Below are 23,912 nucleotides of genomic sequence, written 5' to 3' on the forward strand. Positions count from 1 at the left end.
ATTGCCAGGAGAAATATCGATAACCTTAGATATGCAAATGACACAATCCTAATGGCAGAGAGCAAAGAGAAACTAAAGACCTTCTTGATGAAAGTGAAAGAGCGGAAAGAAAGGTTGGCCTAAAACTCAACATTCAGAAAACTAAGATCATGGCTTCCGGTCCCATCACTTCATGGCAAATAGATGGGGAAACAATGGAAACAGTGCCAGACTTTCTTTTCTTGGGCTCCAAAATCACTGCTGATGGTGACTGCAGCCATGAAATTAAAAGACACTTACTCCTTGGAAGGAAAGTTATAACCAACCTAGATAGCATATTAAAAAGCAGAGACATTACTTTGCTAACAAAGGTCTGTCTAGTCAAAGCTATGGTATTTCCAGTGGTCATGTATGGATGTAAGAGTTGGACCACAAGAAGGCTGAGTGCCAAAGAATTGATGCTTTTGAACTGTGGTGTTGGAGAAGACTCTTTAGAGTGCCTTGGACTGCAAACAGATCAAACCAGTCCATCCTAAAGGAAATCAATTCTGAATATTCATTGGAAGGACTGATTATGAAGCTTAAGCTCCAATACTTTGGCCACCTGATGCTAAGAGCTGACTCATTAGAAAAGACTCTGATGCTGGGAAAGACTGAAGGCAGGAGAAGGGATGACAGAGGATGAGATGGTTGGATGGTATCACCAACTCAATGGACATGAGTCTGAGAAAGCTCTGGGAGATAATGAAGGAGAAGGAAGCCTGGCATGCTGCAGGCCATGGGGTGAAGTGAAGTGAAGTGAAAGTCGCTTAGTCGTGTCCAACTCTTTGCAACCCCATGGACTAATAGACAATGAAATAAGAAAGAATGAAAAGACAGAGCCAAAGCAAAAACAACACCCAGTTGTGGATGTGACGGGTGATGGAAGTAAAGTCCAATGCTGTAAAGAACATTATTGCATAGGAACCTGGAATGTTAGGTCCATGAATCAAGGCAAATTATAAGTGGTCAAACAGGAGATGGCAAGAGTGAACATCGACATTTTAGGGATCAGTGAACCAAAATGGACTGGAATGGGTGAGTTTAATTCTGATGACTGATACATCTACTACCACCAGGAAAAATCCCTTAGAAGAAATGGAGTAGCTCTCATAGTCAACAAAAGAGTCCAAAATGCAGTACTTGGGTGCAATCTCAAAAACGCCAGAATGACCTCTGTTCATTTCCAAGGCAAGCCATTCAATATCACAGTAATCCAAGTTTATGCTCCAACCAGTAATGCAGAAGAAGCTGAAGTTGAAAGGTTCTGTGAAGACCTACAAGACCTTCTAGAACTAACACCAAAAAAAGATGCCCTTTTCATCATAGGGGACTGGAATGCAAAAGTAGGAAGACAAGAGATATCTGGAATAACAGGCAAATTTGGCCTTGGAGTACGGAATGAAGTAGGGCAAAGGCTAATAGAATTTTGCCAAGAGAACACACTGGTCATAGCAAACACCCTCTTCCAACAACACAAGAGAAGACTCTACACATGAACATCACCAGATGGTCAATACTGAAATCAGATCGATTATATTTTTCACAGTCAAAGATGGAGAAACTCTATACAGTCAAAAATATAAGACTGGGAGCTGCTTGTGGTTCAGATCATGAACTTCTTGTTGTCAAATTCAGACTTAAAATTAAGAAAGTAGGGAAAACCACTAGACCATTCAGGTTTGACCTAAATCAAATCCCTTACAATTTTACAGTAGAAGTGACAAATATATTCAAGGGATTAGATCTGATAGAGTGCCTGAGAACTATGGACGGAGGTTCATGACATTGTACAGGAGACAGGGATCAAGATTATCCCCAAGAAAAAGAAATTCAGAAAGGCAAAATGGCTGTCTCACAAGGCCTTACAAATAGCTGAGAAAAGAAGACAGGCAAAAGCAAAGGAGAAAAGGAAAGATATACTCATTTGAATGCAGAGTTCCAAAGAATAGCAAGGAGAGATAAGAAAGCCTTCCTCAGTGATCAATGCAAAGAAATAAAGGAAAACAATAGAATGAGAAAGACTAGAGATCTCATCAAGAAAACTAGAGATACCAAGGGAATATTTCATGCAAAGATGGGCACATAAAGGATAGAAATGGTATGGACCTAACAGAAGCAGAAGTTATTAAGAAGAGGTGGCAAGAAAACACAGAAGAACTATACAAAAAAGATCTTCATGACCCAGATAATCATGATGGTGTGATCACTCACCTAGAGCCAGACATCCTGGAGTGCGAAGTCAAGTGGGTCTTAGGACGCATCACTACAAACAAAGCTAGTGGAGGTGATGGAATTCCAGTTGAGCTATTTCAAATCCTAAAAGATGATGCTGTGAAAGTGTTGCACTCAGTATGCCAGCAAATTTGGAAAACTCAGCAGTGGCTACAGGACTGGCAAAGGTCAGTTTTCATTCCAATCCCCAAAAAAGGCAATGCCAAAGAATGCTCAAACTACTGCACAATTGCACTCATCTCACATGCTAGCAAAGTAATGTTCAAAATTCTCCAAGCCAGGCTTCAACAGTACATGAACCATGAAATTTCAGATGTTCAAACTGGATTTAGAAAAGGCAGAGGAACCAGAGATCAAATTGCCAACATCCGTTGAATCATAGCAAAGGCAAGAGAGTTTCCGAAAAACATCTACTTCTGCTTTATTGACTACATCAAAGCCTTTGACTGTGTGGATAACCACAAACTGTGGAAAATTCTTCAAGAGATGGGAATACCAGACCACTGACATGCCTCCTGAGAAATCTATATGCAAATCAAGAAACAACAGTTATAATTGGACATGGGACTGGTTCCAAGTTGAGAAAGGAGTATGTCAAGGTTGTATATTGTCACCCTACTTATTTAACTTATATGTAGAGTACATCAAGTGAAATGCTGGCTGGAGGAAGCACAAGCTGGAATCAAGATTGCTGGGAGAAATATTAATAACTTCAGATCTGCAGATGATGCCACCATTATGGAAGAAAGCAAAGAGGAACTAAAGAGCTTCTTGATGAACGTGAAAGAGGAGAGTGAAAAAGTTGGCTTAAAACTCAACATTCAGAAAACTAAAATCATGGCATCCAATCCCATGACTACATGGAAAATAAATGGAGAAACAATGGAAACTGAGATACTTTCTTTTCTTCGGCTCCAAAATCACTGCTAATGGTGACTGTAGCCATGAAATTAAAAGAGGTTTACTCCTTGACAAAAAAAAAAAAAAAGCAGAGGCATTACTTTGCCAACAAATGTCCATCTAGTCAAGGCTATGGTTTTTCCAGTAGTCAAGTATTAATGTGAGCAAGAAGAGATAAGAAAGCCTTCTTCAGCGATCAATGCAAAGAAATAGAGGAAAACAACAGAATGGGAAAGACTAGGGATCTCTTCAAGAAAATCAGAGATGCCAAAGGAACATTTCATGCAAAGATGAGCTCGATAAAGGACAGAAATGGCATGGACCTAACAAAAGCAGAAGATATTAAGAAGAGATGACAAGAATACACAGAAGAACTGTACAAAAGAGATCTTCACGACCCAGATAATCACGATGGTGTGATCACTCACCTAGAGCCAGACATCCTGGAATGTGAAGTCAAGTGGGCCTTAGAAAGTATCACTACGAACAAAGCTAGTGGAGGTGATGGAATTCCAGTTGAGCTATTCCAAATCCTAAAAGATGATGCTGTGAAAGTGCTGCACTCAATATGCCAGCAAATTCGGAAAACTCAGCAGTGGCCACAGGACTGGAAAAGGGCAGTTTTCATTCTAATCCCAAAGAAAGGCAATGCCAAAGAATGCTCAAACTACCGCACAATTGCACTCATCTCACACGCTAGTAAAGTAATGCTCAAAATTCTCCAAGCCAGGCTTCAGCAATATGTGAACCGTGAACTTCCTGATGTTCAAGCTGGTTTTAGAAAAGGCAGAGGAACCAGAGATCAAATTGCCAACATCTGCTGGATCATGAAAAAAGCAAGAGAGTTCCAGAAAAACATCTATTTCTGCTTTATTGACTATGCCAAAGCCTTTGACTGCGTGCATCACAATAAACTGTGGAAAATTCTGAAAGAGATGGGAATACCAGAACACCTAATCTGCCTCTTGAGAAATTTGTATGCAGGTCAGGAAGCAACAGTTAGAACTGGACATGGAACAACAGACTGGTTCCAAATAGTAAAAGGAGTTCGTCAAGGCTGTATACTGTCACCCTGTTTATTTAACTTATATGCAGAGTACATCATGAGAAACACTGGACTGGAAGAAACACAAGCTGGAATCAAGATTGCCGGGTGAAATATCAATAACCTCAGATATGCAGATGACACCACCCTTATGGCAGAAAGTGAAGAGGACCTAAAAAGCCTCTTGATGAAAGTGAAAGTGGAGAGTGAAAAAGTTGTCTTAAAGCTCAACATTCAGAAAACGAAGATCATGGCATCCGGACCCATCACTTCATGGGAAATAGATGGGGAAACAGTGGAAACAGTGTCAGACTATTTTTCTGGGCTCCAAAATCACTACAGATGGTGACTGCAGCCATGAAATTAAAAGACGCTTACTCCTTGGAAGGAAAGTTATGACCAACCTAGACAGCATATTCAAAAGCAGAGACATTACTTTGCCAACAAAGGTCCGTCTAGTCAAGGCTATGGTTTTTCCTGTTGTCATGTATGGATGTGAGAGTTGGACTGTGAAGAAGGCTGAGCGCCGAAGAATTGATGCTTTGGAACTGTGGTGTTGGAGAAGACTCTTGAGAGTCCCTTGGACTGCAAGGAGATCCAACCAGTCCGTCAGGAGATCAGCCCTGGGATTTCTTTGGAAGGAATGATGCTAAAGCTGAAACTCCAGTACTTTGGCCACCTCATGCGAAGAGTTGACTCATTGGAAAAGACTCTGATGCTGGGAGGGATTGGGGGCAGGGGGAGAAGGGGACGACAGAGGATGAGATGGCTGGAATGGCATCACGTGAGTCTGGGTGAACTCCGGGAGTTGGTGATGGACAGGGAGGCCTGGCATGCTGCGATTCATGGGGTCGCAAAGAGTCGGACACGACTGAGCGACTGATCTGATCTGATCTGATTAATGTGAGAGTTGTACCATAAAGAAAGCCGAGCACCTAAGAATTGATGCTTTTGAACTTTGGTGTTGGAGAAGTCTTGAGAGTCCTTTGGACTTCAGGGAGATCAAACCAGTCAACCCTGAAGGAAATGTACCATGAACATTCATTGGAAGGACTGATGCTGAAGCTGAAACTCGAATATTTGGCCACCTGATGGGAAGAACTGACTCACTGGTAAAGACCCTGATGCTGGGAAAGTTTGAAGGCAGGAGGAGAAGAGGATGACAGAGGATGAGGTGGTTGGATGTCATCACCAACTCGACAGACATGAGTCTGAGCAAGTTCCAGGAGTTGGTGATGGACAGGGAAGCCTAGCATGCTGCAGTCCACGGGGTCGCAAAGAGTTGGACACAACTGAGTGACTGAACTGAACATTTGCAACTTCCTTTGAAATGTGTCCCTCTCCATCTTCTTTTTAATAAATGATTGATGGGTGACTAGAGGCATAGAAAATTTATGGACATATGTAAAGCAAATATAATAAAATGTAATCATAGAATTAGATGGTGGGGCTATGGATACTTGTGGCACACCTTTCAACTTCTTATGTTTGCAGATTTTTATAATAAAATGTTGAAAACTGAAGAATGGTTTTCTTTGAGTACTGAGATTATGGGTTATATATTTTCTGCAAATCTCCATTCCTTATAATGATATACTTTATTTTAAGTAAAGTAGTTTAAAAGTAAGTTATTTTAATTTTTATTTTCAAAGAATTAAAAAGACATCAGTCTATGATCATATAATATTTCTCACAGCTGAAAATGGATTTAAACTAGAAATCAATAACAGAAATATAACTGGAAAATCCAAAATAACTGGAGCTTAACACTTTTCTAAGTAACACATGGACCAAAGAAGATAACTCACAAGAAATTTAGAATATTTTGAACTAAATTAAAGTTAAAATATAACATCAAAATTTGTGAAATGCAGTGAAAACAATTCTTAGAAAGAAATTTATAGTATTAAAGGCATACATTAGAAAAGAAAGATCTAAAATCAGTAATCCAAGCTTCTACTTTAGAAAACTAGGCCACTGGTGCAAGCCCAGTGCCAAGGTCACCTCCAGAACTAACTGAGCCTCTGTTTCACTGTTGACAAAAGCAAGCTTCCTGACTCCAAGTTAGGTAAAAGGCCCACCTCAGTGCTCACCCTACAGTGCCCTAACCAATCACCTAATGCCAACCTTACAGCATGAATTTTATTTGCCTTGAGGCTATAAAAACTGGCTACTAGACCACAGAAACTGTTAATTCTCCCTGGTCTGTCAGGAGGTCAGTCCTCTGAGCTCTCAGTACCCTCCTTATCTCTGCTCTTTGCTCTTAATAAACTCATTCCCTTCTGCAATGCTGTGTCTGGAAATTCTTTTCCAGCCTGTGCTTGGACTGCCATGACAGAAAGAGAAGAGCAAAATTAGTCCAAAATTAACAAAAGAAAATAAATAAAAAGTAAGAATTGCAGCAGAAATCAATGAGGTTGAAAACAGGATATTAACAGACAAAAACAATAAAATCAAGACCTGGTTCTTTGAGAAGTTCAGAAACTGATAAGCCACTAAGCCAGGCTAATTAAGGGAAAGAGAGAGAGGACAAAAATTACTAATATCAAAAATGAAGAGGGAACATTCATGACAATCCTATGGACATAATAGGATAATCACAGAATACTGTGAACAACTGTACATCAATAAATTTGATTGCCTAGATGAACTGCACCCATCTCTCGAAAGGCACAATCTTCCAAAACTCACACAAGAAAAAATAAGCAATATGAATAGGCCTCTATCTACTAAAGACATTCAATCAATAATCAATAACCTTACAAAGCAGAAAATTTCAGGCACAGATAGACTCACTGATGAATTCTACCCAACAGTTAAGGAAGTAGTTATACCAATTGTCACTGTGAAGAAGGCTGAGCGCTGAAGAATTGATGCTTTTGAACTGTCGTGTTGGAGAAGACTCTTGAGAGTCCCTTGGACTGCAAGGAGATCCAACCAGTCCATTCTGAAGGAGATCAGCCCTGGGATTTCTTTGGAAGGAATGATGCTAAAGCTGAAACTCCAATACTTGGCCACCTCATGTGAAGAGTTGACTCATTGGAAAAGACTCTGATGCTGGGAGGGATTGGGGGCAGGAGGAGAAGGGGACAACAGAGGATGAGATGGCTGGATGGCATCATTGACTCGATGGCCGTGAGTCTGGGTGAACTCCAGGAGTTGGTGATGGCATGCTGTGATTCATGGGGTCGCAAAGAATCAGACATGACTGAGCGACTGAACTGAACTGAACTGAACTGAAAGTCTCTTTCAGAGGACAGAGGTAGAGGAAATACATCCTACTTCATCCTGTGAGGTCAGTATTACCCTAATACCAAAACAGGAAAAGACACTGCAGGAAAAGAAAACTACAGACCAACATGTATCATGAACACAGACTGAAGAGTCCTCAACAAAATCATGGCAAATCAAATTCAACAATGTATAAAAAGAATTCTATTTCACAACCAAGTGGGATTTACCCAGGTATGCAAGGATGGTTTAAAATTCATCAACTGGCTAAGGAAGAAACATCAAATGATCATATCAACAGATGAAGAGAAAACATTTGACAAAAGCCAATACCCACTCATGATTTTTAAAAATCAATAAATTATGAATAGAGGGGAACTTCCTCAATTAGATAAAGACCATGTACAAAAAACTTAGAGGAAACATTATACTTAACAGTGAGAATCCCACAGACAGAGGATCATGGCGGGCCATGGTCCACAGGATCACAAAGAGTTAGACATGACTGAAGCAACTTAGCATGCACAAGAAACTCAAAGCTTCCCCACTGAGATCAGCTACAGAGAAAGGCTACCCCTCTCACCACTCCTCTTCAGCATGACACTTGAAGTCCTGGCTAGTTCATTAAGACTATCTGAGGAGAACTATGCAAACTGTCCTTCATGTCTCATAAAATCTGCGAGACAGCATTCTACCAGGTAGAAGAAGCTACTGTCCCTGTTGAATGACTTCTCATGTAAGCATGTGACAAGCAAGGAGTCTCCACCAATCACAAAAGTTAGATTCAACAAAATCATTTAGTAAACTGGAATATATAAAATAAAAATCAACCAGTTAAAATAAACATTACAGATTTATGACTACATTTTCTACAAGGACATTGTTGCTATTATTATTTTTATTATCAGCATCATTGTTGCTGTAGTTATATCAACAGCTACTCTTTGTTGAATCAGTTCAGTTCAGTTGCTCAGTAGTGTCCGACTCTTTGCAATCCCATGCACTGCAGCATTCCAGCTTCACTGTTCATCACCAACTCCCTGAGCTTGCTCAAACTCATGTCCATCAAGTTGGTGATGGCATCTGACCATCTCATCCTCTATTGTCCCCTTCTTTTCTTGCCTTCAGTCTTTCCCAGCATCAAGGTCTTTTCCAATAAGTCAGTTCTTCCCATCAGGTAGCCAGAGTATCGGAGCTTCAGCATCAGTCCTTCCAATGAATATTTGACTGGGGATCGAATCAGGGTCTCCAGGATTGGAAGGTGGATTCTCAACCACTGGACTACCAGGGAAATCCTCTTTGTTGAGTACTTATCATAGCAGGCAGTCTGCTATGAATTTTAAAAATAACCTCATTTCAGTATTACAACTATTGTACATAAAGACACAGTGCATTACTATTTCATAACAAGAAAAACTGGGCTCAGTGGGACAAAGTAATATGTCCAGTGCTAAAAGTCAGAGCCAGGATCTAAACTTAAAATCTGATTCTAAGGCCATTATTCTGGATACAAACATATGTAATATATATGCATGCAAAACATCAGAAATCTGATTCATTTTGGAAACCATCTGGTAATAACACCTGTTGACAGCCATAGGGAAAATAATGTTTTCCCACCATCACCAAATTGCTCTAAGTAAGTATGCTGAATGACCATTTATATGTTTATCATTTTATAGATACACAGATACACAGAGCAGAAAATTTCACAGCACGTTATTTTTTGTTTCAAAGTACTTACTTTTGCTGTTTCACTCAATATTAGTTTTGTCATTTTCCTGAAAAATACTGCATGATATGCTAACTTTAAGAAAAGGATTATTGTGAACCATCAATACTTTCAAAATAAACACATAGCTTACTTATTGTTAGGGAAAGAAGAGAGGGCAATCCAATTATTTTTAATAGTGTTGAATCTGAGTATCTCACAATATTGTGGTTTTATAAACTATAAATGTCAAAGACTGAAAACTACCCCACTGTGGTTGCTATTTGGACCTTAGAATAGAATATTTACTAAATGTGGCTAATGTCTTTTATTTTGTCACCTCTAAGTTGACTATATTTTATGTAAATAGCACTCTTGGAAAAAAAAGAAAAATCAAAAATGCACTTATACTTAAAACAACAAAGAGAATGAGCAAAAACACTAATGGTAACAAACTTCATGGAATAAACAATCTGGTGGCTAAGATGGACACTAATCAAATAATTACACAAAAAACTTAAAGCAATCATAAATATGACAAATGACACAGAGCTCAAAGGTAGCTTCCTTGAAGGTTTTGAGCCTGACAGCTGAAGAATCAGTACTCCCTTGTAATCTGTCCCATAAAGACAGTAAAGAGTGACGGAGGGAGGGTTCAAGATGGTCACACAGGAAGAGCCTGAATTCACTTCCTCCCAAGGTCACAACAAACCTACAACTAATACAATAATTCCCTAAACTGGATAAGCAGCCTCCATAACAAAGGGTAAAAAGACAGCCTCAGGATGAGCAGAAGAGCAGAGAGAAAGTTTTGCTGAGAAAAAAGCCACAGCCCAGCCTCAGGATATGCGATACCTTTCAAGAAAAAGGAAGGATGACCCCAAGGTCAGAACCTCAAGGCCAGAAGGCAGAGCCCAGAGCCACAGAGGATTGTTTGCTAGAAATTTTAATTTCTTGGGACCAACCAGTAACTTCTTTTTTTTCCTTTCATTTTCTTCTTTTTTGAACAGGGATGTTCATAACTGGTACCCTGACCCTGTCACAATGTTCCATCTTGGGCACAGATAACCTGCCTTCTAGCTCCATGCTACTTTGACAAAAAGGAGTGAGAATCAAAGGCTGAGAATGGTTCCTATGCAGCAGCCTCACCCATACCTGATTTAAATAATTTAGCTGATGATCTTTGGATGTCCTGAGCTGATAAGATTTAGATGAAAGTTTGGACTTGAGGTGATACCATCATGGGTTGAGCCTTTGGGGGACTTTGGGATGGGGTGACTATATTTTTCATGTGAAATAGACGTGAGTTTTTCTGGGCAGAGAGTGGACTATAGTAGACAAATAAATGGCCCCCAGTGAATGAAGTCCATGCCCTAATCTGTATGACCTGTGAATATTACCTTAGATGGCCAAAAGAACTTGCATATGTCATTCATTCATTTAAGGACTTTGAGATGGGAGATTATCCTGGATTATCCAAGAGGCCCAATATGATCTCAGGCAGGTGGTTAGAGAAGAGAGAAGTGCCATGCTACTGGCTTAGAGATGGGAGTGGGCACATGACAGGTATTGAGGAACCTCTACAAGCTGGAAAAGACAAGGAAACAGATCCCCCCAAACCCCCTGATGTAACACAGCCCTGCTAACACCTTGACTTTAGACTTCTGATTTTCATAATTTAAAGAAAACAAATTTGTGTGTTTTAATCCAATAAGTTAGTTGGAATTTGTTACAACAACAGAAAGAATTCAGTACAAATAACATTTACCATCAACTCCATTAAAATAACCAATCCACTTCCATCTTTGAAACACCTGTGAGAATGAGCCCACACCCCACTTCACTTCCTCTCTTTCCCTGCGGAAACCTGCAGGGTGTACACGCTCCATCTCTACTCCTTCTCCTTCAAACTCCTGAAGGCGGTTGAGCTGACCTACCTTTATACTGAATCTGCATAGAGCTCCTCTGCCAAACACCACCAGCGACAAGCTATGGATGGCCAAATCCAAACAGCCCAGTTTAGTTCTTGAGTTACTGACCTGTTGTCAATATCTGAGATTTTCATGGCATTTCTTCTTTGAAAGGGTCTCTTCTCCCTTGACTTCAGCTACACTATTCCCTTCCAAATCTGCTCTTCTTATTACATCTCTGTGTGCATGCTCAGTCCCTCAGCATGTCAGACTCTGTGACGCCATGGACTGTAGCCCACCAGGCTCCCCTCTCCATGGATTCTCCAGGCAAGAATGCTGGAGTGGGTTGCCATTTCCTTCTCCAGGGTATCTTCTCGACCCAGGGATGGAACCTCTCAGCCCACAGTGGCCTCTGGATCACACACAGCTGAATTCTACGTTCCTTTTGTATCACCCGTTCCCTTGATGGGAACGAGCTCCGCATTTTGTCTGCCCAAGTACTTCCTCCCATGTGTAAGCCTAATTATGTAACTCCCTGATTTAAAATCCATTAACCACACTTCATAGCTTTCAGATTAGATCTGCCTGTTCATATTTCATCTCTTTTTAGTGCTCCCAAACACCATAGCTTCATGGTGACAAATGAGTATTCTGATTCAGATAATCATCTGTCTCATACCAGCTCCCCTACATATTAGCTCCAAGGATAGCAGATGAGGTAGGGAATTGGTCTCAAATTCTCATCTGTGTAATCAATCCAGAAAATATGGCCCAACTCATGGAGGTGTTAAATGAGTAAATGAATTAGTTCTGGTAAAGAGGCCAAGGACAAAGAAATAGGATGCAAGTATTATTATTGTTGTTGTTCTTCTTATTATTATTCTCTTCAGGAACCATGAATGGGGCACTAGATTGGGGATCCTTCCCTGAGCTGTGAGGCAGATGCAGGTCTTAGTGCCTTGGGGTTTTTTTGTTTGCTGTGTGGGGTTTTTTCTTTTTTGGTTTTTCAGCAGGTTTCTGTTTAATCATTGTGGCTTACTAGGTGACTCAGTGGTAAAGAAATCCATCTGCCAATGCAGGAGACACATCCTTCCATCCCTGGGTCAGGAAGATACCCTGGAGAAGAAAATGGCAACCCACTTCAGTATTCTTGCCTGGGAAATCCCATGGACAGAGGAGCCTGGTGGGCTATAGTCCATGGGGTCACAAAGAGTCGGACATGACTGAACAACTAAACAACAACATTTAATCATTAAATTATTTTTACTAAAAATGATCCAATAATTCCAAAGTTCAATATCTAATTTAGAGTTACATAGCATGGGGAACAAAACTGGGAAAGAAGTACATCAAGGCTGTATATTGTCACCCTGCTTATTTAAATTATACACAGAGTACAAGATGTGAGATGCCCAGCTGGATAACTCACAAGCTGGAATAAGGATTCCCTGGAGAAATATCAACAACCTCAGATATACAGATGATACCACTCTAATGGCAGAAAGCAAAGAGGAACTTAAAAGCCTCTTGATGAGAGTGAAAGAAGAGAGTGAAAAGGTTGGCTTAAAACTCAACATTCAAAAAACGAAGATCATGCCATTGTGTCCCATCACTTCAAGGCAAATAGATGACAAAAAAATGGAAACAGTGACAAATTTTATTTTCCTGCGCTCCAAAATCACTGCTGATGGTGACTGGGCCATAATATTAAAAGATGCTTGCTCCTTGGAAGGAAAGCTATGACAAAACTAGACAGCGTGTTAAAAAGCAGACATCATTTTGCTGACATAGGTCTGTTTAATCAAAGCTATGGCTTTTCCAGTAGTCATGCATGGATGTGAGAGTTGGACCATAAAGAAGGCTGAGCACCAAAGAATTGATGCTTTCAAACTGTGTTGCTGGAGAAGACTCTTGAGAGTCCGTTGGACAGCAAGATCAAACCAGTCAATCCTAAAGGAAATCAACTCCAAATATTCATTGAAAGGACTGATGCCAAAGCGGAAGCTCCAATACTTCGACCACCTGATGGGAAGAGCTGACTCATTAGAAAAGACCCTGATGCTAGGAATGACTGAAGGCAAGAAGAGAAGCAGGTGATACAGGATGAGATGGTTAGATAGCATCACCAATTCAATGGACATGATTTTGAGCAAACTCCAGGAGATAGTCAAGGACAGAGGAACCTGATGGGCTATAGTCCATCAGGTTTCAAAGAGTTGCAAACAGTTGGACACAACTTAGTGGTTGAACAACAGCAACAAGTATGTGAAAATTGGATAATCTGATTGAGTGGCAACAGCAACATCAGGCCAGTTGCACCCAAACATCATATTTTCCAGGCATTCCTTTGCAGGCATTATTGACAATCTAAAGACTATGTCCCAGGCACTTGTTATACATGGTTGATGGAAAAGCAAACAAAACACAAAACCCCTTACTTAGAGCTTCTGTTCTAGTGGGGAATATAACTAATAATAAGAGAAGCAAGAAGAACATTGTGTTAGATTAAGAGAAACTACAAGAGACAAAAAACACAGGTGTGAAGGGATGTAAGGTGCTGAAGGAGAAAGGAGGATAAACTGTAGACTGTTGGATAGGGAAGCCCACCAAAAGCATGACTTCTGACTGAAGCTGTGAAGGAGGGAAGGATCCAGTGTATTCTCCTCCCTGGAAGCTGGTGTGTCTGGCTGAAGGGCAGCCCAGCACTGAGGCAGTGAGACCATCCAGGGACAGCAGAGACACCTGTGTGGCTGAACCAAAGATCAGGGTGACCGTGGACGAGGGGAGCCGCCAAAGTAAAGTGAGGAGGCAGACCCCAGACCCTACAGAAGGATGTCAGTGGTCACTCTGAACATGGTGGGAACTATATTGGACATTTTGGGCTTATTTAAGTTTCCTTGTTTTTACTGAAAATTTGAATAATTCATATACATGTTTCTTTTGCTTTGGGTAAATTTTCTTGAAAAATCAAGAAACAAAACAATATAAAAATAGCATAACAAATTATACTCCTGAAGTGTTTGACCATCTAACACTTTATATATGCTTTTTTCCTTTTAATACCAACAGGATCACTGTTGTAATGGCTTTTCTGACAAGTTGCTGGTGAGATAAAATTAACTCAAGGGGGTTTAATATTTTTTAGGATTAAAGTGTCAACACCCTTTCTTTGAAAAGGTCATTCTGGATTATATTCAGGTATATATCAGCTGTACAATCATGGGTACAATTTTCAATTGATAAATTGGAGATAAACATGGTATTGACCCTAGCATAGGCTGTGTCTATGGACAAGCAATTGCCTGGAGTGTTGTAAATAACTTCCTCCACTTTCCTCCTGCAGGAAGACTCCTTGATAAGAAACCACACGTTCTAGCCAAACTACAGTCCCAGTGACAGGAGTAACATGAGCCCCCGGGTGTGTGACATTTCTGACACAGGCTTCTCCAACACCTGCTCATCAGTCCATCAGAGGAAACCTCGGGGCTGAAGACCCGCCAGCTCCCTGCAGATTCCTTCCCAGAATAGCAGGCGCTGAGCAAAGAGCGAGTCCAGCCGCAGCAGGCCAGGGCGGATCCAGGGTTTCTGTGGACAGCAACTGGCCCCCACGCTGGCCTTTTTTCAGCATCTAAATCGTTCTCTGCTCCAACAGCCGCTTTCCCCCTCTGACACATTCTTCCTTCCTGTCTGCTTTCCCCCCGGAGTCCCAGCCACATGGTCCAGGGCAGGCTTCGTGGGGAGCTGCCCCTGAAGTTGTGGGCAGCTGTCCCCATGTCCCTGCTTGTTCCAGCAAATGCTCCCCAGGCAAGTCTGATGCTCCCCACCCCATGTCTCCCCAAGGCAAAGAAAACTAGAACTCTAGGAGAAGCAGAGGCTGTCAGCTGGGAGGAGGCTGTGAAGTCTCAAAGCCACTATTAGACATAGAATTATCCTGGCAGATCTGCCTTCCCCTCTAACAACAACAACAACAACAACAACAACAACAACAAAAAGCAAGTTTGGGGAAGTCTACATTTGTTGAAAATAGCAAAGCATTTCAAAGTAAACCATTAGAACTTTCAGCCATGCAAAGATTGTTTTAATTAAGTTATATTCAAACTGTAAAAACTGTTGGTTTCTTTTCTGTTTTCCTTTTTCCTAACTAATGTAAATACTTCAAAAAAGTCACTTTTTTTGACAACTTCAAAACTCCCTGACTTTGCTAAGCTGTTCCACAAACTGTATTTGAGTTGCTTCAGCTTCCTGCTACTGTAAACAACGTGGAATTGAATGTGTTTTGCATACAGCTCTTGCTATAGTTGAGATTATGTCCTTGGAGCAGACCTGGGATGAAGTGGGTCAAAGGACGTGCCATTTTGATGTCGGCCAGGCGAAGAGGACTGGTCACAGATGCAGTCATTTAATCTGCCATTTGCTCAGATTAAACAGCGGCAAATCAGCAAGCAGGGCCCGCCCCATAGAAGAGGGACTCTGGTTTAAGGTAGTAACATCAGTGAAGTTTATTTTTAACTCTCTGAATTGAAACATACTGAATTCAGAATTTCTTGATTACTCTCTATTTTATACCCAAATGACTTCAAAATTTTTTGTTCTCTTGTAGGTTCAGCAGGCAAGAAAGGATGTCAAAAAATTAAAATGGCTTTAGCTCATTGTGTGGTTAACTTATCTTTTTTTTTTTTTTTTTTTTGATGGTTCATGTAATGAATGCACACAAATGCCAAGTATAGGAAAAAAAAGAGTTGAAAGTTTTCTTTAATCTAACCCTCCACAGAGAATAACAAGGATGGAATGTGCTTGTTGCCCTTAACAATATATTTGGGACAGTTTTCCATCTCACTTCTTGGTATATTAGAAAGTACATGTTAAAAATTACTACAGTTAATTAGGCAAAGAATAAAGAGAAAGAACAATCACAGTCAAGATAATGTCTGATGCCATTTTTAGAAGTAACACTGCAAGGCCACCTTGAGGTCATGTCCTGCCCAGGCCTGCTCACACGGTCTGAGAGCACTTGCTCCCAGGCTGACCACTGTCACCCTCCAGGAAAACTTAAAAATGTGTCAGTTATGTGCCAGAAAGAGAGAAATAACAAACATCGATATATAGTGGCATATTTATATACATATCTATATAACGATGATGTTACACACACCAAAGTGTACACTATTCTTATTCTAATTCTATCCTGAATATAGTCCTGTAACTGCTTACTTATTCACTCATCCCACATCCCTTTTTCTGTTCAATTTGTGTGAGCCTAATGAGCTTGCTTTCTGCTGCAGGAAGTGAAGTGGTTATCAGTTCTTAAACTGTAATGAAGGCCAGGTCAGTGGAATTGGACAAGAACAAGAAGCAGATGTAGTTATTGACTATGTGCAGCCATTTCAGGGAAATGTTCTTCCTATACAAGAGTAAGATGTCATCCCATTCAAGCCATCATTCCACCCCTATTTCTCATCTACTAGGAGCTGGCGTGCATGTCATTGGTCTCAAAGAGCTCCCCTCTAGCCCGGTCCCTTTCTTACAATCTTCCTGCATATTTTGCCACAATAATTCCTCTGGATAAACTCATATCAGTTTTCCCAGTTCCACACACAAAAAAACACTGTTTTAATTGAGGTTGTACAACATTTGTACAATATTTTTATGGAGGATTTTTTTATATTACAAAATCAATTCTTCCCATAGCACTCCATTTATTGCCTTACTCTGCCCCCTCTTTTCTTCAGAATAGGTTAAGGCATGCATTTTGTGGTTAGTGTTCTTTGTGTCACTATGTGATGCATCTTAGGTACGTGTAAATGAATCTGCGTATATACAAGGCTGGACCACATACACATACCCTTCAATATAACTAATGTACCATATGACAGGGGAATCCTCCTCTCCCCATCCCACTGAGGGATTTTTTTAACTGAGAGTGGATGTTAAATTTTGTCCAAAGGCTCATTAATAACCTATGGTAATGGCCATATAGCTTTTCTCTTTTGACTTATCAATATGGAGAATTAATTAAATCTTCAGGTGTTAATTCAGCAACCTCTATAACTTGGAAAAAACTCAGTTGTCCATGGTATAGTATTCTTTCAATATACAATTTCTATTTACTAATTTTTTTTCAAAATTTATATCACTATTCCAAACACAATCTGTACTTTTCTCTTTATTCAATGATACCCATGTTATTCTTTGTAAAAAATGTTAAATGTATTTTGCTTAAATCCAATAAACACCACTTTGAAATTAATGTCACTGGTTTTTAAGCCCTGAAGAGTAAAACTTCTCTACAGTTGGACCCTAAGAGTCAAGCTGAAAATGAGATTATTTCTGCTGAAGATCATAATTCCTAACTGGGCCACAATATCCATTTAAAATATGCACTATAGAATCTATTCTCAGAAATGTCAACTCTCCTTTGATGAATACTGTGATAAAGTTACCTTTCTCTAGTCATTTTTGTGCACGTACACAAACTGGCAAACATCCCAAGTAACAGAAGCCTGTGATCAAAAGACTACCTGCAGGCTTAGGCTACACGAATGCAGCAGATTTAATCACAGTTCCTAAAGCGTAACTCAAGAGGGACAAATCTGAAGTTTACTGCTGTGTACAGATGGACACAAGGCTTTTCAGGTGGCTCAGTGGTAAGGAGTCCACCTGCCAATGCAGGTTTGATCCCTGGGTCAAGAAGATCCCCTGGAGAAGGTAATGGCACCCCTCTCCAGGGGACAGAGGAGCCTGGCGGGCTACAGTCCATGCGGGTCACAAAAGAGTCGGATACGACTGAGCAACTGAGCACACACACACACACAGATGGACATAACCTGTTTAAACAAACAAGGCTTTGGGTCACACCTGATCCTGTGACCTGTGTCCAAGCCACATACATAGGAGGAGGAAGACGTAGGAAGCCTGTCCATGGTTTGAAGGACATCTGTTCCCAGGATGGCCAAACGGGCCAACAAGTGGTCCTTAGAACAACTCTGCAAGCATTTTATGCCTCTAATTTTATTTGATTCTTGATTTCTCAGTTTACTATTTTATGTGCTGCCCCATGATCCCTGTTTGCTGGCAGACGATACCACGAGTAAAGGGGGAAGGAAAATATTCAGAAATAGGGGAAGGGGATCAGCTGCTGGAAAACCAGAGGGTTTTCTGAGCTTTCTGGGCCCCCAGGGTGAGAAAACATCAAAGAAGAATGAAGGGGCAGGTCCTTTTCACATCCCTTCCATCACAAAAGCTTTGATTACCTTTGCCTAGTGTTTGTCCGAACAACCAGGGTCCTTATAATCTAAATGGAAGTTTAAACTACCTGTGTACCGAAATATGCACATGAGTCACACCCTTGGAGGCAGATTCCAGAGCCCAGTCCTGCTTTCAGAAGAAAGGAGCCACGTGTAACACCTGGATGTCAATTCATGATACCCCGACCTCGGGGTCAGCAGGCTCAGACTGGACAGCATTCCTCACACACAGAAACAGTGTGAGGCGATATATATTTATTGTTCTAAGACATTGATTTTCTCAATAATACATTATGAAGTAACACTTAACTAGTCCAGGCTGATCAAGGGGGAGCAGGCCCACTGGGTCACCTGTGAGGAGAACGGGGTGGGTGGGTGGTGAAGCTAGCCTGCCCTAGGCAGGTGGGGTACACCTGGGGCAGGGACACAGACAGTAGGCTGAGGATACAGGCCACACACCTGGAGGGAAGCAGGAGCTCAGCCACAGCCGGAGGCTTCCCTGAGAACACGTGGACAGAGGGCGGGCTGCTCAGTGCAGGTCTCGGAAAGAGCAGGGACTGTCACACAAAGAAGAAGCCACTTGGAAGATGAACTAAGTGAGACCTAGGGGAGGGGTCACAACCCCACCCCAGACTTGGTGCTCACAGAAATGGCTCTGACAGTAAATAAAAGTGGACCTCACATGGCATGACTGTGTACACACAGGTCTCATCCTTAGCATTCCCAGACCCTTCCCATGATAACTTAAGAGCCTTGGTCAAGAGTCTCTTCTAAGGAAAAGAACTTTTGTGTCCCGATTCTTACAATACCTGCTAAACAAGCATGGTTTGCTCCATGCTCACATTATTCAGGAAAAGTCATTTTATCTTTTTGAATAAAATCGTGTCTATCTTTGATGCTTCTCAGGACCACAAGCTATCTTTTTATTTCTTTATTCTTCTTACAGTCTCATGGCTTCCAGGCCTTTGAGAAACTGGCACTCCAGGGACATGTGGGCCAGGCCTCCCTCTGGGCTGAGAAACAGCACACCCACCTGAGAGTCACAATGAGATGTACTGTCCGCCCCAAGTCCATCGGTAGGCACAGGACCCCACCTCTGCCACTCGGCCGCCAGGCCACGGTGCTCTCATCAGCCTCCTGGGCCATCACAGTACCTGCCACCCCTCTGTCCCTCCAAGCTCTGAGAAGGCATCTTCCCCAGAAGCCCCAGCCCCCACCTCCCTGCAGATATACCAACAATACTGTTCCCATCCTACACACCAACTTCAGTTGCTTTGATGGTTTTCACACCTGCAACTTTTAACTTTTCATTTCTACAAAAAGGTCTGAATTGTCTCCTGTGACCAAGGCACCTTAAAGATCATAAAACTTGGCTATACTTCCCAGAAAGAGGAAGGGGAAATGAATTTTCATTCCTTTGTGAATGACTCCACAACAATGAAAAAGGATGAGCCACTAATTTATCAGTAATACGTTAATGGTTCTTTTTGTCATTGTGTACAGTGAATGCTCCGGAGAAGGCAATGGCACCCCACTCCAGTACTCCTGCCTGGAAAATCCCATGGATGGAGGAGCCTGGTAGGCTGCAGTCCATGGGGTCGCTAAGAGTCGGGCACGACTGAGCGACTTCACTTTCACTTTTCACTTTCATACACTGGAGAAGGCAATGGCAACCCACTCCAGCGTTCTTGCCTGGAGAATCCCAAGGATGGAGGAGCCTGGTAGGCTGGCGTCTACGGGGTCGCACAGAGTCGGACACGACTGAAGCGACTTAGCAGCAGCAGCAGCAGCACAGTGAATGCTCACTAGACTGCATTCCCTTCTCTTCTCTTCCTAAAAACTGCAAGGATGTCCATCTTCTTGGTAATGTGTTAATAAGAGAAAAATATTAGTACGAGTGTGCACGTCCTAGCATACACTTTAGGTGGGTTTTAAAATGCAGCCAGGATTTGCAAGTTATTGCCTAGGTGCAGTCTGGTGCAGATAGAAAAAACACGTGGTGCCTCCTGAATAATTTACCATTAATACAACAATAAAATCTGTTAAAACATGGAGATGAAGCTTGGGTCATAGGGTTAGCATCCACTTATCTTAAAACGGAGGAGGAGGAGAGAATGGGGAAAAGAGGGAGGGGAGGAGATTGCTACTGCATTCATTGTCCACTGGCCTTTGTAACCACCAGCCTCCTTGCTCTCAGCAACTCTTTCCTTAACTAAGGTAACACCCTGGAGAACTCACAACATTTTGATTCCTGTCATCTCTTTCACTTGCACTTTGCCGCAGGACACAACAGAGGTTTTCTTTAATTTTTGATCATGACATTTTTAGACACCAGAAGTACAGATATTCATGTCACAGACACAGCAATGCCAAGCTATATCGAATGTTACTGTTTTTCCACATTCCCATCATTCCTCTGTTCTAGAAATAGGACACTAGTCCAAGCCTCTGCTCCTTCCCCCCACCCAGCTCCCAGAAACTTTTCTCTGGGCCTCACCCTTTCCTTCTGCTGTGTTGTGGCCCCGGTCCTGGGGACTGTCTTGTACACTCCAGAGAACACAGCTCTTGTCCTCTCCAAGGGTTAAGGGTGTGGAAACAGCTGCAGGTCTGACTGTTCAGTGGGGGGTTCTTTCAGTCAAATCCAGCAACACCAAGACTTGACAATTAAAATGATGTTCAGGGTGGGGCCAGGTGCCTCCAATTTCAGTCTTTCTGTAATTCTGAACAAATCACTGCTTCCCCAAGGTACCTCCTCCTGCAGGCACTTAACTTCCCAATTTAATTAAACCATTCATTTATGTATTAGCCATTTCCCAGCCATTCTGTCCATTTCTAGAATCTTCTACTGTCTTCTCTCCCAACTTTTATCCTTCTGGGTTTTTACTATTATCTTAAGGGTTTTAGTAAGAAGGAAATATAAACACTTTTGTTTTTACCAGCCACTCCACCCTCAACCCGCCTCAAGGCATTGAAACAGCCTAGGAATGTGCCTATTTTCAAGGACTGATTAGAAAGGACCAGCATTACCTGTAAAGGAAACTTTAAGAGCAGCCCTTTCTAAGTGTTCCACCATCAGAAAAAAATTTCTTTGAAAGTAAATATCTCCCAATAAAAATTTTTTAAAGTTTTTAAAAAATAAAATATTTTTAAAAAGAAAAGAAAAAAATTATCTAGATAAGAACCTGCATCGACTAGAACAATATTATCCAGACAAAGGAAGAAGTGGCACTTCATTTCCAAATTTACTGCACCAGGAGCTTTTGTGTTATTATTTTCTGCCCCTTCTATTTGACCCTGCTGCCTGACCTTGGAACAGAAAAGCTTTCTGTTTTGTTCTTTGGAAGTTCAAAATATTAGAACATGTTACAATGTGATGTTACAGAATACGCAATGAGACATTTTTTTACAAGTGTAAGAGTTCAGCGTTGTCCTGAACAATATCTGTTCAACATCTATTCATTCTATCAGCAGATACTTGCTCGCCAGTGAGGATGTGCGAAGCCCTGGACTGAGTGCTCAGCACTGCCATGTGTGTAAGATTCAGGCTCCAGTGTGTTCATGTCTATCTCGTGTCTACTTAATCCTGTGCTGGACTATGTCCTGCATATACACAAAGTCATATGACAATTTTTAATTAACAAATTGAAGTGAGAGATCGGGGGGCTCTCCTCTCCATTTGACAGGTGCCTTAATTTCTAAATAGCTACTGGATATTTTAGGATAATCTACCATGTGACTAAGTTAAATGCACAGAGCAGAAGATTATAGTCAGAAGAGCCTTCCTTAAGAGGGTCACTTTTTCTCCTTAGATTCACACACTGCACATTTTAATTGAGAATATGTTTAAAAGACAGGTGGTGATTTCCAGTCACAAGGTCAGAGAGCAGAGAAACACGCGTAAATCCCATGTTTATTAGATCCATAAATATAGTTCCCTCTACACTTAGAGCCTTTAATTTCTAAGAACCCAGCCCTCGGAGCTGGGCTGCTGGAATCCCTGGCCAGGGCCGTCTGCGGAAACATGAGTTCAGTTACCAAATATAGCTGAGTGGAGGATGAGGACCGATGGGATATGAGGCCATAGTTGCCTCAAAGTGACCACGGACCAAGCAGTGTGTCACGAAGAGACGAGGCCACCTCTGCTCCCCCGGGAAAGAAGAAACAGTCCTCTGAGAGCCATCACCTTTGGGGGGTCCTCGAGGAGCCAAGGATCGAAAAGGTCTGTAAAATGTGTCTTAATGTACTAACTAGTAAGGCAATATTTTTAAACTTTTATTAAATGCTGAAAACATTATAGTCATTTGCCAGAAGATATAGCACTGTTTAGAAGATGGCTTGATTTCTCTTTTATTTGGAGAGAAAAAGTAATGGGAATTCTGTACTCATTTCAAGAACAGAGACCATATAAGATTCACCTGCAGGCTTTGTTTCTACCTATGCTGTCAGGGAACTGCCTCGTCTGTAATAATCTTAAACTAAATTGGTGCTATTCATTCCAAAAGGATCAAATGTAATGATGGAGCCAACATTCATCAAGTCTGTGTCTGTGCTTTGTTTTAAAGAAAGTAAGAATGCTGTTAATTTGAACCCTGCCTATACTTAAGCTAACTACAAATGGCTTCAAATGATATACTTTAGGTTGTAGTAACATTTTAAGTTGTTAATTACACTTTCAGAGAATTTTTTAAATGTTGAGAGTAAAGGCAGACATCTTAAATTCTATCTATGCACAAAGCTTGCCTTTTTTTTTTAAAGATAAAGCTTATCAAGGGAAACTATAGTACAGTCAAATTTAAGCTTTACAGTAAAATTTTATATCATGTTGTTGTAAGTTACACATTAAATTGTCTTGAATCCAATAGATGACGTTGATACAGAATGATTTCAGGCTCATGTTACTTTTTCAACATTTGCTAAAAATACTAATTACCTTCTAGTATGAATAATGTGTCCACACCCAGAGCCCACTGCCTGACAATTTAACACTGACCAAGTTCCCTCGATCATGAATGTGCAGAAATGAAATCCTTATTACAGGATAGATATGGTTTCCAATATACTTTTTACTCAAAGACAGAACCCACCTCCATTACCCATATTTTAAACATCAGAGTCTATCTGACAGATTATTACGAATAGCCCATCCCCGTGTGTGCTCAGTGGGGTCCGACTCTTTGGGACCCCATGGACTGAAGCCCATCAGGCTCCTCTGTCCATGGGATTCTCCAGGCAAGAATACTGGAGTGGGTTGTCATTTCCTCGTCCATTATAAACAGCAGACAAGGCCTAAGAGATTCATTTAGGCAATATGTATCTGTGAATACATGATTACATTTCCTAGAACACACAGATCTGTCCTCCTGCATTCCCATGTCTAGAATGACTTAGGGTCCCCATCTCAGCTCCGTTCAAACCACTGCGTGTTGCTAAAGCTGAAAGGGTCAGAGCATACTTAACAGTAGAAGAGAAATCTGGATTACATGGGACAGTTACAATCACTTTGATTTCTTTACCTCATTTTTGTTTAAATGTAGAGGGTAGAATTAGTCAAGATTCAAAATAAATCTGACACATACTTAAAGAGATACCAGCTGAAATCTCCAAAGCCAAGACAAGAG

At 41.2% G+C, this 23,912-nt stretch overlaps 2 protein-coding genes and 1 long non-coding RNA gene across 8 annotated transcripts in view; 2 read left to right on the forward strand and 1 right to left on the reverse strand.

Annotated features, from left to right (window-relative positions):
- Positions 1–10,226, reverse strand: part of DDX60 (DExD/H-box helicase 60) — a 110,583-nt gene extending 100,357 nt beyond the window's left edge. The window contains 4 exon segments of the mRNA XM_055579677.1: positions 8,150–8,206; positions 8,208–8,242; positions 9,168–9,236; positions 10,170–10,226. Of these exon segments, the coding sequence (XP_055435652.1) occupies positions 8,150–8,206; positions 8,208–8,242; positions 9,168–9,236; positions 10,170–10,226 (218 nt within the window).
- Positions 10,227–15,197: 4,971 nt separating this feature from the next.
- LOC129651451 (uncharacterized) lies at positions 15,198–22,204 on the forward strand. The gene is made up of 3 exons (XR_008714147.1): positions 15,198–15,530; positions 21,766–21,827; positions 22,149–22,204. It is a non-coding gene; the product is annotated as an uncharacterized LOC129651451 (long non-coding RNA).
- Positions 22,205–22,349: 145 nt separating this feature from the next.
- The window catches only part of PALLD (palladin, cytoskeletal associated protein), a 369,615-nt gene continuing 368,052 nt past the window's right edge, over positions 22,350–23,912 (forward strand). For 4 of the 6 annotated variants that reach the window (XM_055577607.1, XM_055577608.1, XM_055577609.1 and 1 more), the window contains exon 1: positions 22,350–22,513. The gene's annotated coding sequence lies outside the window, so the exon portion shown is untranslated. The remainder of the gene's footprint in view (positions 22,514–23,912) is intronic. The other 2 variants (XM_055577611.1, XM_055577612.1) reach the window with 1 other exon arrangement.

This window comes from Bubalus kerabau, chromosome 4 (assembly GCF_029407905.1).
Source record: "Bubalus kerabau isolate K-KA32 ecotype Philippines breed swamp buffalo chromosome 4, PCC_UOA_SB_1v2, whole genome shotgun sequence".
Taxonomy (NCBI): Eukaryota; Metazoa; Chordata; class Mammalia; order Artiodactyla; family Bovidae; genus Bubalus; species Bubalus kerabau.